At 56.7% G+C, this 13,818-nt stretch overlaps 1 protein-coding gene across 1 annotated transcript in view; it reads left to right on the top strand.

The window, feature by feature from the left end:
* Positions 1–1,158: 1,158 nt before the first annotated feature.
* The window catches only part of Znf496 (zinc finger protein 496), a 13,072-nt gene continuing 412 nt past the window's right edge, over positions 1,159–13,818 (top strand). The window contains exons 1-7 of the mRNA XM_010612057.2: positions 1,159–1,342; positions 1,822–1,981; positions 4,938–5,014; positions 10,112–10,244; positions 10,576–10,686; positions 10,929–11,042; positions 13,677–13,812. Coding sequence (XP_010610359.2) covers positions 1,933–1,981; positions 4,938–5,014; positions 10,112–10,244; positions 10,576–10,686; positions 10,929–11,042; positions 13,677–13,812 — 620 coding nt within the window. The 5' untranslated portion in view covers positions 1,159–1,342; positions 1,822–1,932. The remainder of the gene's footprint in view (positions 1,343–1,821; positions 1,982–4,937; positions 5,015–10,111; positions 10,245–10,575; positions 10,687–10,928; positions 11,043–13,676; positions 13,813–13,818) is intronic.

A 13,818-nucleotide genomic window follows, 5' to 3' on the forward strand; every position in this document is an offset into this window, starting at 1 on the left:
CGTCCGGTCCCCACGCCGCGGGCGGGAGCCGTCCAGATAAGTCGGGGCCAGCGCCCAGCCTGAAGCGCAGGGGAACCGAGGCCCCGCAGCCCTTGAAGTCCCCGTGTCCCAGGTGTGGATTGCTGAGCGCCACGGCTCTGCTGCTGCCCCGTGGTGTTGCTGGACGTCTGCCTAGCTGCTGAGACATGGGCCTGTGGTGTCCGGGGTCCCGAGAGTCCCTTTTTAGACAGGGCGGGACTGCGAAATGTGGTCGCTGGAGACCAGGTTGAAGGTCAAGGTTATTTTTAAACCTGATAAAGAACCAGGTGTGTTGGCACACTTCTGTCCCTCTGGGAGGCTGAGGCAGGAAGATTGCCAGTTTGAGCCCAGCCCGGGCAGTTTAGTGACCTGGCAAGACCTTCTCTTGAAAATAATTTCTGCGTCTAGGTTTGTAGCTCAATCACCAGTACTGCAAATATATAAAGGTGTGATAAGGATTTATTTTCTCAGAGATGCAACCAGTTTGGGAAGGAGGCTTCTCTGGAAGTACTGGTGTTTTTAACCAGTGTGGTTGGTTTCTGCCTGGTAACCTGGGTGTAGCTGCCTGTGGAGACGGCCCCCATCGGGCAGCACCAGCAGAGTGTCTTCAGGCTCCCATGTTCTGTACGACTCTCCCATGCTCTTGTCCTTGCTCTTCCAGCTAATTTTGTAACGGTTTCCAGAGCCGGGACGGGACAGCAGCACCAAAGCGGCAGGACAGTGGCTTGCTCGGCGCATCTGCTCACGTCAGGTCTCCCAGGCCCTGGCTCCGAAGGTACCACTGAGCCTCAGCCGCCCCTCTCCCTGCATGTGGGGTCCACCACCCCGATTCCCTGCCGACCTCCACAGCCCAGGGGAGGCTGCAGCAGTGACCCCAGGGAAGGGCTGGCAGGGCATCCCTGTCCCCACGTGTGGAGGGACCCACACCACACCCTGGCTTGTCCCCGCCTCAGGGATGTCACCCTGTCACCACCCCAGAAGCACCTGCAGGAGTGCACAGTGTTGAAGCCAGCGATTTCTGTTTGGAAATAGGGTCGTCTCCTGCCGCTGACCCCCATCAAACCCCATCATGCCCACAGCCCTGTGCCCCCGTGTGCTGGCTCCCCAGGAGAGTGAGGAGCCCCGGAAGATGAGGTGCTGCGGGCTGCGGCTGGAGCGCCACACCAAGGAGCAGATCCTGGAGCTGCTGGTGCTGGAGCAGTTCCTGGCCATCCTGCCGCGCGAGGTGCAGGCCTGGGTGCGTGCCCAGGAGCCTGAGAGTGGCGAGCAGGCCGTGGCCGCTGTGGAGGCACTGGAGCGGGAGCCTGGGAGACCATGGCAGTGGGTGAGAGAGCACAGAGAGGGCTGCGGCTGGAGCGCCACACCAAGGAGCAGATCCTGGAGCTGCTGGTGCTGGAGCAGTTCCTGGCCATCCTGCCGCGCGAGGTGCAGGCCTGGGTGCGTGCCCAGGAGCCTGAGAGTGGCGAGCAGGCCGTGGCCGCTGTGGAGGCACTGGAGCGGGAGCCTGGGAGACCATGGCAGTGGGTGAGAGAGCACAGAGAGGGAGGCCGGGAAGGGACAGCTGCCCCCTTCCCCTGTGGTCCCTCCCATGGCCTGTGCCTGAGCCACCTAACTTTGATTATGCCCAGACTAGAGCTTGGTTTCTTAGGAGAGCAAGTCCCACTCCCTAGAGGCTGTAATTTGGGTGTGAAGTGTGGTCCCTTGGGTAACCCTGTCCAAGGCCCAGGAAGAGCTGGGTGGTCACAGGCCCGGCCTTGGCTGGGATCCCCATGTATCTGACCTGCTCTCTCTGTGGGGCTGCAGCGCAAGCACTGTGAGGACCCCGTGGTGATTGATGACGGGGACAGCCCTCCTGACCTGGGCCCGGGGCAGGGCCAGCTGAGCGACCCTGCAAAGAGCCAGGATGCCCAGCCCATGGCCCTGGGCCTCAGCCGACCACCTGGCCAGCTCTGCGAGGGTCCAGGTATGGCAGTCCAGCCACTGAGCAAGGGTGGGGTCGGGTGCCCTGCAGCACCCCCTGTAGGCTGGGCGGGTCTGTGACTTGCTGATGGCTGTATTAGCATTTCCTTCTGTCCTGAAGACCTGCATTGGTTTCCCGTGTCTCCCCTCTGTGCCTGTGTTCTCCCTCAGAAGGTCCCAGAGGGGAACTAGGGGCAGGCAGGGGTCTCTCTTGCACCTCCAGGTCCTGTCTGTTCTCAGCCAGGGCCCGGGTCTGTGCCGAGCCTGAGCTGCCCCTGCTTCCCAGGTCCGCAGATCCACCAGTGCTTCAGAGGGCAGTGGGGTCCTTGCTGGGAGGACCAGGATGTGATTTGAATAGCTACACACAGTGCCCCAGGCCGCTGGCTTTGTCACAGATTAGCCTGACTTTGAGTCTGGTAGGGATGACTCAGGGCTGGCTTTTTAAACTCTAAACCAGCTTGGCCTGTGGTCACACCTGGAATCTCAGCTACTTGGGAGACTGAGGCAGGAGGAAGAGTTTGAGCCTATCCTGGGTGCAGCTCTGTGGCTGTGGTTGTGGTTGTTGTGCGCTGTTGGTGGGATCCCTCCTGGTCTGGTCACTCTCAGTAGCCTCAGCACACTGCCCTGACCTTAGAATAGAGAAGGAGCCTAGGGCAGCCAGCGCATCTGGCGGTTTGCAGGTTTGCGGGCATCTTAGCACAGTATTCATAAGCTCCGCAAAGTGGAAGGCCGGCCAGTCTCCCTGTGGGGAGAGCTAAGCTGCCTTCCACACACATCAAGTACCGCATGCCCTGCTGGGTAAAGTCAGGACAGGGTTCAATGGAACACAGACCAGTGGCTTATGCATGGCAGTTTGTTCTCCAAGTTATGGAGTCTAAAGGCTCACAGCAAGCTCAGCCAGCCTGGACGCATTCTTTTTATGTGTTTATTTTGTGGTGCTGGGCATTGAACCCAGGACCTCCTGACTGAGCTGTACCTCCAGTGAAGACAGTAGCAACCCCACTTGGGCCCTTTATCTCCTTCTGAGGTAGTTAGTGTCTTGCTCTGTTGCCCAGACTGGACTCGAACTTGCTATCCTCCTACCTCTTCCTCACGGTGCTCAAAGTATAGGCAAGCACCACCTCCCCATCTTGGCCTTGGCGCTTCTGCACCCCGTGTGCTTGTCAAGCTGTGTCCAGGGCAGGCAGCTGCACAAGGCCACGTAAAGACCTCGGCTATACCACGTGTGGAAAGACCTCAAGTGCAGCAGCTCCTGTGTCAAGACTTGGGCACGCGGGTTGCATTCCGTGGTGATGGGCGTAAGGGACACAGCCACTCTTCCACGCAGACAGTGCAGTGGGCCTGGGTTGCGTGGGAAGCGGGTGCCAGGAGAGGTCCTGCTGCAGGTGGAAGAGGACTGCAGGGGACCCCGAGGCCTAGCGCTGAAGGCTCAGGTCAGCTGTCCAGTTTGTTTGAACAGGGTCGTCCACGCATGGGGGACAGGTTTGTTATGGACGAGCCGCCTGCAGTCAGATGCAGAGTTCCCACCCTGAAGATCCCTCCAAAGCTGCACCGTGACCCTCGGCCCCAGCACTCACTCATGGGGCGGCTCAGCTTCCGCTAGGCGGCAAGCGCTTCCACGCATTTAACCCTGCAGAGTGGACCCGTGGTGGCAGTGACCCTGTGCCAACGCGCTGGACTCGGTCACCTCGTGCACTCTGCACACCGCACACACTCACACTCAGTTGTGTGCCTGGTATGCGGACATACGATGTTTAAGTGTCTTTGCGCGTGCTGGGGATTGGACTGGGGCCTCGTGCATGCTGGCTAGGTGGGCGCTGTGCCACTGAGCCACACTCCCAGCCCCTAGCTACACTTTTACGTTGACACTGTGAAAGTGCGTATCTATATGATGTACAGTGTGGTTTGATGCTTTGCCAAGAAACTGAGTCCAGTTCATGTGCATTCTTCATGCATTGCCTCGCCCTGTGGCAAAGAGCCTGCTCTTGGCATTTGTGGTGTTGATCAGTCACGTGCCATGAAGATCTCAGTCTGTCCTTCTGCCTGACCGAAGCCGTCCCCTCCCTGGCCTCTGGCAGCTGTCTTGCCACTTTCTGCTCCTTACTGGACTCTTCACATAGTTCCCACTCACGAGCAAGGGCCTGGAGTGTTTGTCTCTCCGAGCCTTTGCAGTGTCCTCCAGAATAGCAGGACCTGTCTTGCTGCAGGCTGAGTACTGCACACCACGTTCTTTTCCTGCATCCGCGGAGGCACACGTAGGCCGGCTGTTGTGTGTGAATGAATAGTCCATGTGAGCGGCCTGCGTCGTGTAGAGACCATGAGAGGCTCTGCTGGCCCTCGCCGTTGGGTGTTGAGGAACCTCTACACTGTTCCCAGCATGCGGAGCAGTTTCTGTCCCCACTTCGGGTCTGGCTCCTCTCCTGTCCTCGCCTACCCCTGGATAACGGTCTTCCTCACGGAACCTGCAGTATCTAAGCTTCCACATAAGTCTCTATTTGAAAATATTTTAACACCAACCCCACATTGACTCCCACCATCAGCAACAATACTTTTTTACTTTTCTTTTTTGTTGTTGTTTCTTGTTGTTTGAGACAGGGTCTCACTATGTAGTTGAGGCTGGCCTTCAACTCCTGGTGATCCTTTTGCCTCAGCCTCCTGAGTGCTGGGATTTCAGGTGCACAGCACCATGCCCGGCTTTTTTTTCCTTTTTGGCAGGGGTCTGACACCTACACAGGTGCTCTCAAAGCTGTGAGCTCAAGGGATCGCCCCACCTGCTGCCCTCACTGATGCCCACTTGCTGGGCAGAGCCTGTGTGTGTGTGTGTGTGCGTGTGTGTGTTCGAGTGCATGCATGCACACAGGTGGGACTGAGGTTGATGCAGCATGTGGGGACGGGGCTGGCCCATGGCAGCCAAGTCTGGCAAGCTGCATGAGGCTCAGGTGCCCGTGCATCTCTTGCAGCTCCGCAGGATGCGTGCCTTCTGGAGGAGGACAGTGTGGGGGATGCGCAGCAGGTGGCCACCTTCCCGCTGCCCCCGGTGAGTGTCTGCGGAAGCCCGTGGAGGGTTGGGCACCTTCTGGGGCTCCAGGGAAGCCATGTGCTGGTTTTACAGCTGTTCGTCCGTAGCGTGTAACCTTGTTAGGAAACAAGGGAAGGACATGGCACGCAAGGGTGTGGTAGTCTCCAACTGTATCCCTGCGTGTGGCCTGTGTGGGCCCAGTGTCCACATGCCCTGCTGCAGGCGGCGGGGAGGGCTGTCATCTGCTGCGCCCCTAAGATCTCCAAGCTCTGACGGCTGGGTGATGCTCAGCTGTCATAGGTGCATGCTGCCCTGTTATCAGGGTCCCTGTAGGTGGCGGCCCAGCTGGCAGGCAGCAGCACAGGAAGCCACACGCAGGTACCAGAGCTGTTTAGGGTTTGGGGTTTCTGAAAGGGGGAGTTTGCACACCAAGATGTCCATGGGAAATCCAAGTAGCGCCACACCTGGATGCTGAGCCTGGAGGTGACTTCATGGGCACTTGAAGGGATGGCCAGAAAACTGGTCAGTGTGGATCCTGTGGGTGCCAGAAAGGCTCAGGTTTCGGGTGGAGCAGAGTGGGTTAGGGCGGCCAGGCCTCAACAGCACAGTGGCCTGCCTGCCTGGGCTCTGACTCCCACCCATGCAGTTGGTGGGCTGCTGCCTGTTCACCATGCATGACCAGTGGGATGCGCCTGGACCCAGCTGCCCAGCGGACCATGAGCTGAGCCTACCAGATCGAGACCAGCTGGGCAGCATTTCAAAAAGTTATTATTTGTGACTGGTAAAATACATCATAAAATTGCCCATTTTACCCACTTTTAAGTATATGGTTCCATAACATCAAGTGCTTTGGTATTGTGCTGCAGGTGTCTCACCTCCTCTGCTGGAGGGAGCTTCCTCACACTGGCCGGCGCCCTCTCCCCTGCCCTTGTGCTGCCCACAGGGTGTCTGTGCTGGAGCAGACCACTCAAGCCAGGACCTGCACACAACATGAAGCCCGTTCTCTGTACACCCCTGGGCCTATTTTCCCTTAAGTAAACCTTATTCTTAGCTAACTAGATAAACATGCAATTGAAAGAAATAAGGCAGCTATTCCTTAGACTTCTTATACTCAGTAGTAAAATATGTGGTTATAAAGTTTGTCTTAACGCTGGCGTGGTAAACATCTGTAGTCCCACACTCTGGGAGGCTGAGGCAGGAGGATCACAATTTGGTGCCCCACGTAGTTATCTTAGTGACTTATTGAGACCCTGTCTCAGGGTTTTTTTTTTTAAGGCTGGGGATGTAGCCAGTGTCAAGAAAGGAAATTAAGCAGACCAATTCCTACCATTTTATTGTCTTCAAAATTACTTCAGCTTGCTTGCTTGCTTTATGTATTTATTGATTTTCTTATTTTGGGGTTCTGGGAGTCAGACCTGGGCCTTGCTTGTGCTAGGCTAGTGGCTCTCTAGCACAGAACTACCACCCAGCCTTATTTTTAATTTTTACGTAAATATACTTGTTTCTGATATGTAAAAGTGCAGTTGGGTTTTTGTTTGTCTGCTTGGTTGGTTGGTTTTATGAGACAGGGTCTCACTGTGTAGTTCAGGCTGGCCTCAGACTCACCATGGAGCCCAGGCTGGCCGCAAACTCAGGGTGATCCTCCTGCGTCAGCCTCCAGAGTCTGGGATTACAAGCGTGCACTCCCACATCCAGCTAGATTTTGTTTGTTTTCTATTGCTTTCTTGCTGAAGTCACTTGTAAATTCAAAGAGGATTAAAAACCAAACAGGGTCCCCTGAGTTTCTCTGGTTTGCTTTGCTTTTGAACGAGGCGTGTTCTCTGTAAATGACGGCTTCTTGTTTCCTCAGCAGGTGCCTTCCTTCCCTCTTCTCTGTCTCGCTTCTTGGCCAAATGTGGGGCCCTTCCTCCATAGACTGGCAGCACAGCAGTGGCAGTCACCGCCTTGCCCTTCATCTGTGGGGAAGCACTCACGTCTCACTACCGAGTCCTACGTGTGTCTCCTCAGTTCTCTTCATTTGCACGAGTGCTGACTTTTGTAAAGTTTTTCTGCATGAGTCAATAGGATGTTGTGACTCTTCCTCAGCCTGTGAGGTACAGCAGATGGCATTGGATATTGATTGGAGTTAGACTCTGAACCCGCCTGATGTCCTTTCCTGACGTGGTATAAAGTCTTATTTATGTGTTGCTGAGTTCCGCTTAATGTTATTTTGTTCAGGGTTTTTGTGTCTGTATTCACAGGTTGTTGTTCAGTGCTTTTCTTACCTTTACTGTCTCTGTCTGCTTTGGGTTTCCCAGAAACACTGACTTCATAAAGCAGCTGGGAGGTGTCCTCTTGCTGAAAGAAGTTGTGCAGAATTATTGCCAGCTCAACCTGTGAATGTGTACATTTGGTGGGCCAAGAGGTTTTTAATGATATATCAAATTTTCTCAACAGTATTGAGGCTAACTTGCTATTTCCCAGGGAATAGGGTTTTACAAAGAATTGATTCTTTTTTTGTAAGCTGTTAAATGTGTGTGTAGTTATTTGTAGGGATGCTTTTTGCATCTGCAGGTCTATCGGCTTACTTATGACTTATTGCCAATATTGGAAATTTGTGCTTTCTCGCTTTAATTCTTTGTCAGTCTTGCTACAGGCTGTTTTTTATTGCACTTTCATTGATGTCCGCTCTTTCTCTATTGTCTTCATTCTGCATACTTTGGATTTACTGTACTCTTCTTTTTGTAAATTTTTGAGTTGGGAGTGTATTGATTTGAGACTTCCCCTTCCCTGAAGTATTTTAGGGCTGCAGATTTCCCTCTCACGACTGCTTTAGCTGTGTGTTTTTATTTTCATTCATTTTGTCATTTTGTAATTTCCCGTCAGTCTTCCTCTTTGATTGAGGGATGATGTAGAACCGTATTGCTGAATTTCCAAGGAAGTGGTGGCTTTCATTACCTTTCTGTTATCCGTACCTTGCTTCAGTCGTATTTCGCAGTCTGAGGTCCGGCTCCTTCTTTGGGGCTGTGACGAGCCGAGTGTCTGCCTGGTGAAAGCCCTGTCTGCTGTCGGCCTGTAAGCTGAGGGGCTGGGCCCTGTGCTGCTGTCCAGTTCCCCATCCTGGCTTGCTTTCTGTCTACTTGATGTTTTCCCATTTTTGGGAGCATGGAGTCCCAGGTTCAGGAGTTGCTGCGTCTTTTTCTTTTCAGTCTTATTTTGCCACATGGCATGCAGCCTGTCGGGTGCATAACATTCCAGACACCATGCCCTCTTGGACAGACTCCTTCATGAAAACAAGAGCCTCCGTCTCTGGTGAGGTATTGGCCCTCAAGCTGGCCTGTCCGATACTAATATAACTTCTCGTTCGGCCTACTGCTGCATCATTACGTTTGAAGTGAGGTTTTCTGACAGCATGTGCTCACATTGTGAAGTTAGGTTGTTGGTGGAGGTGTATTTTGTTTGTTTGTGATGGTGGGGATTGAACCCAGTGCAAGTATTCTCCATAGCCCTTTTTCTTTTTTCTTTTAATTTTGACACAAGGTGTCACTGAGCTGCTAGGCTGGCCTCAAACTTGTGACCTCCTGCCTCAGCTTTCTGAGCAGCCAGAGTTAGTATTATCCTGTTACGGCTCCAGCCATTTTCTTAGTTGTTCTCTGTGCTAGGCACAGACGGGTTTGCTTCTCCTCATCTGAGAATGTGTGACTTTCCCCTCCCTTCCTGAAGGACAGATTGCAGCAGACACAGGATCCAAGCTGACAATTCTCTGCACCCGAGAAATACGCTCTCGTACCATTTAATTCCTTTTTTTTTCTTTGGAGACCGGGTATTGCTGTGTAGTCCAGGCTGGCCTCAAACTTGCATCAGTCCTCCTGCTTCAGCCTTCCAAGTACAGTACTGGGGTCACTGGCATGCTGCACGCCGTCCGGCTCTGGTGCCCCATCTGTCTGGCCTCCATGGCCTCTGGTGAGAGCTCTGCCGTCCTTTCACTTTGCCCTCCTTAGGGAAGGGGTGGTTTTCCTGTAGCTGCTTTTCAGACACTTTCCTTCTTTGCTTGCAGTTTCAGGAGGTGAATCTGCTAGGTCCTTGCAAATTAGCCTGTGGGGAGACTGCCCAGCTTTGTGAAACTCTGGCTTTGCATCTCTTTTCCAGTTTTGCGGAGGCTCAGGCTGTGCTGTATTTCTCGGCAGTGTACTCCGGGGGTCTAGTTGGACTCTGTTTCCATCTGGGCTGGTCAAGTGCCTCTGTAACTGTCACCTGTGCCCCAGTTGTCCGCGCTCACCTTCTACTGTCCCTCCGCATCCATACCCAGCCCCTGGCACCACAAGGCCTTACTGTCTGTCTCTTGGTCTGAGATCTGTTCTGATTCTTTTTTTTTTTCTGATTTTTGATGCAGTGCTGTTTTTAGCTCAGCAGACCATGGGTGGCATCTAAACTTGGTCAGCTGTCTTGGTTTGTCCTGCCTAATGGGAAGGGCACCCGTCTCACAGTGTTCCAAGGGAGCAGCCAGCCCCATGGGCTGTGTCGGCCTTGAGCTCTCTGCGTGGGGCCTGGTGTAGCAGGGTGGTGGGGCCAGGGTAGCAGTCCACACGTCTGCTGGCTGGGCACAGCAGTCACCATGTGTTCTGCTGGCAGCCCCCAGTAGTGCCCATCGGAGCTGCCGCTTTGGGCCTCCCTAGCTCTGCATCTCCTGGGTGCCCATCAATGCCTCTAGTCTGCTGCGTCCTGCAGTGTCAAGCCCAGGGGCAGGAGGAAAAGTGGGGGCCGCCACCACCACAAGAGCACCGGAAAAAGTCCTGTTCTGCAGAGCTGGGAGGAGGTGGAAGGCGTCACCAGCCTTGCTCACAGGTGGCTCGCACTCAGCAGTAAGCTCTGGACACCTGGTGTGGGTCCAGTGGGAATCCAAGCTCACAAGGGCAATAAAGCTGGGAGGACAGAGGTCAGGCTCTTGGGCACGCAACGGGACAACCACGCCAACTGAGTCCTAATGACCCCAGGGCTGCAGTGGCTGTGGTGGGGTGACGTGGACACCTAGGCAGGGCACAGCCTTGTACCCAGAGGCACACTGGTCCCTGGTGTCCTCACATATTCGAGGCCGCAGCCCCAGCCGGCCAAGCACCCCGTGTCCTGTGCTTGCAGACTCGCGCATCCCCGTTTAAGGACATGATCCTGTGCTTCTCTGAGGAGGACTGGTCCCTCCTCGACCCTGCGCAGACGGGCTTCTATGGAGAGTTCATCATCGGCGAGGACTGTGGGGTCTCCGTGTCCCCGGGTGAGGCTCTGCTACTGCCCGCCGGCCCAGGCAGCAGGGTCTGAGCTTCCCGGCCTGCTGTCTGCCCCGAGGTCAGCGTGTGCGGTCCCCAACCCCGTGCCATGCCATCATGTCTCCATGTTCTCTTGATGCCCCAGGCCTGCCCTCCAGCCATGGCCCTCTCCTGCCCCTTCCTGCTGGCCTGGTGCCTCCCACACTGCGTGGCCCCAGCATCACAACATCCCTGCAGCCACCTCTTGCCTCAAGGCTGGGGGACAGTGATCCTGTCCTGTGCTTGCTGTCCCTGTCTGTGGAGCCCTGGCTGACTGGGTGTGTCCACCCTTCTCTGCAGACGATCCTGAGGCCCAGCCGGCCCTCTCACCATCAGAGGACAGCGAGCCCCGGGTCCCAGAGCTGCCAGAGCTGCAGGGCAGGGAGGCGCCCCAGGCTCCCTACTCCTCCGGTGAGTGGGGACCCCTAAGGGGAGAGGCCGCCCTGCCCATGTGCGTCCCAGACCTCTTGGCTCACTAAGGGCAGCTTGCTCCCCCTGGCAGTACTGAAACTGCAGGCCTCTCCCTGTCCCGTGGCCAAGGCTTCTGACCCTGGACCAGCCCGGGGTTGGGTTCTCTTCCGGCTGTGTGGTCCTGTGCACAGTCCTGGGGGTGGCCCCATATGTGATGATGCTGTCCACATCTTCTTGCCAAGACTTCCCTGGACTCCAGCCATTCCCAGTGGAGGAGAGGAGCAGGTGGGAGGAGCTGCAGGTACCCGAGTTCCAGGCCTGCCAGGCACCCGTGCTTGCTCAGAGCACCTGCCCAGGTGAGGGTGCCCAGCCCGGCGTGCAAGGATGCAAGGCATCGTGTGTGTTGACATGGACGGGCATGCTGCACACTCATGTGTGTGCCCAAGTGCAGTGTGCGTGTGTCCCTGGGGCCAAGCACAGTCTCCACCCCATGCTGTCCCCTTCCTACCTGACCTAGCAGGCTGACGACAAAAGCTGTGGCAGCCCTGCCGCTGTGTGGTAAGTGCAGGCCCAGCCACCACGGTGTGGCCTCGGTCACCATGATAAAAGTCACCCTCCCCTCTAAGGCAGACCAAGGCTTCACAGACTTTCGTACCCCTGGGCTCATGGGCTGGAGATTTAGCTCAGTGGTTCCGCCACCTGCCTCACAAGCACAAGGTCCGGAGTTTGATCCCCAGTACCAAAAATAAACAAACTACCACTGGGCTCAGATGCTCTATACCAAACCCAGCCTCCCAGAGCCTACAGCTCACAAGTGTCCCCTTGGCCGGGAGGCCTTGACACTCTCCGGCAGGCGAGCGGGCCCTGTGCAGGGTAGACAGGGTCCTCTGGGTCCCGCCGCTCCTTGCACACACAGCCCACAGTCCCGGCGCACCACCGGCAGTGTCCAGTGGCCCTGGTCTCAGTTCTCCCCACCTGGGCAGGAGGCTCTGCTCCCCGCTGTCAGTGACGTGAGGGCAGCAGTGGACTGAGGGCGGGGCTGCCCACACATGCCCCCCCGTGCCTCCCACTGCCCCTGGTGCCCTGTGCCACCTGCCTGCCGGGCCTGACCAAGGGGCACTGTCTCGTATTTCCTCTGTGAGGTACCTGCACTTGTTAGCTCTATTTCTGGTCACCCACACTGTGTGCTGGGTGCTGCGTGAGAGGCTGGTTTGGCTTACGGTTCTGGCTCAAGGCAGGCAGTCACCCAAAGGCCCGGGCGGGCAGTGCAGGGAGCAACCAGAAGGGCCCAGCGGGTGCTGCCATTGCAGGGTCCCACCTTGTGCCCGTGTCGGGTGGCACTCTCTGGGACACTGCAGGTCCAGAGAGCCAGAGCCAGAGCCCAGCCCAGAGTGGCAGTGGCCAGGCCAGACGCCATGCCTCACCGCATGAGAGCTGTTAGTTTGTTTCTTCTTCCCAAGGAGCCATGAGGGGAGGAGAGGCCAGTGGCCAGCACACGTGCAGAGCCCCACAGGGCGAATCCCGTCACTGATGAGGCTAGGTCTGCTGTGTGGTCGGGACTCCGTCCAGGGCCAAGGGTGCTGCACAGCAGTGCTTTCCTTCATGTGGACAGGGCTGTGTCGCCACAGAGCTGGTGCTAAGGGCGGACTCGGGTCGATGGGGGACAGAGGCTGCCGTCCACTCCCTGTCTGGCAATGTGATCTCTCCTCTCCTGCCACTGCCACTTGCCAGGTGATACTCCTGCCAATGGAACCAACCTTCCTTCAGCTGGAGCCTGCTTCCCAGGGCTTTCCTTACAGCAGCGAAAGACAGACAGCGCTGGGATCTCTTGTGCTGTTCCTTACCTGACAGCTGCACCCTCGGCTTGTCTGCCCCCAAGCTCACTATGAGCAGCAGGAAGGAGCCAGGCAGCACCCTTACCACACAGCATAGGAGTCACTAGCCCCAGCAGGCCCTGGTCATCCAGGGTCTGACTTATCCCGGACCCTGCCCCTCAGAACAGCAGTGAGCTGCTCTGTGCCCTAGAGACCTCGCCAGAGGCCACCTTACCCTGACCCCTCCAGCTGGGTCCGTAGCCAGCTCCGGTCACCACTTGCATGTCCATTCAGCTGAGCTCCACTTCCAGGCCCATGGAGGAAGAGTCCCCACCAGTGGATTGTCATGGGCTGGGTCACTGGGACCAGACAAGGGTCCTCAGTGCTGGAGGCCATTCGTCCAAGATGGAGGCGTCCTCAGGCAGTTTCTTCACACCTGTCCTGATGGCTGCAGAAGGCCACTTTGTGCTGTGTCCCCCGCAGTCCACCCTGTCCTTAGGAGGACACAGTGATACCGTGTGACCCTTCACAGACCCTTCAGATACCTTGTGGTCCTGCTCTGAAACTCTGGGTCAGCCTTGGCCTGCAATGCCCACTGGGCCGACGAGCACCCACACCTAAAGCCAGCAGGTACTGCTCACCAGTCACCAGCAGCTGAGGACTCTGCCTGTGGGAGTCACCTGCTCCTAGCCCAGGAGACTGGGGCGCAGGCCTGCAGCTGCAGCAGAGGACAGTGGCCCGTGGTGCTCCTCTGCCTTGCCAAGTCCAGGCCCTGAGACCCCAGGCTTCTCTGAGCACCCCAGCCCGAGCCACTGAACTGCCCACTTCCTGCTGTGCCCAGGATGGTGCAGCAGCCAGAACCGGAGCTCTGAGTCTGGTGGTGAGGACAGGGAGGGCAGAGGCGGTGGTGTCCGAAATGCTTGAGCAACGTTAGGTCCGGGACACCTGGCATCTCCCCTTGTGACACTTGGGGGAATACTGGGTGACACCATAGAGCCTGTCTCGCTCCTCCTGGATACCTTGGGGTGGGGGGTGGGGGAGATTGGCCTGTGGGTCTTAAGCCCTCCTACAGGCCCTCAATGCTGGGGTCCCTTCTCCCTTGCTTTTTCCTTGGAGAGGGAGGCCGGGCTGCAGACATCGTGGGTGCCCCTGATGCACCGCACCTGGTCTCCACAGCCACGCCCAGCCCCGCACCCTTGGAGGACGGCCTGGAAGAGGAGGTGACCATCGAGATTGTGCTGTCTGGCTCTGGTGACGAGGAGGAGCGCGGCACCGGGGCGCGTGGGGCCCAGGCTAAGGCGTACGTGTGCCCGCGCTG

The sequence above is a fragment of the Fukomys damarensis genome, unplaced genomic scaffold, assembly GCF_012274545.1.
Source record: "Fukomys damarensis isolate Sample0158 unplaced genomic scaffold, DMR_v1.0_HiC HiC_scaffold_3, whole genome shotgun sequence".
NCBI lineage: Eukaryota > Metazoa > Chordata > Mammalia > Rodentia > Bathyergidae > Fukomys > Fukomys damarensis.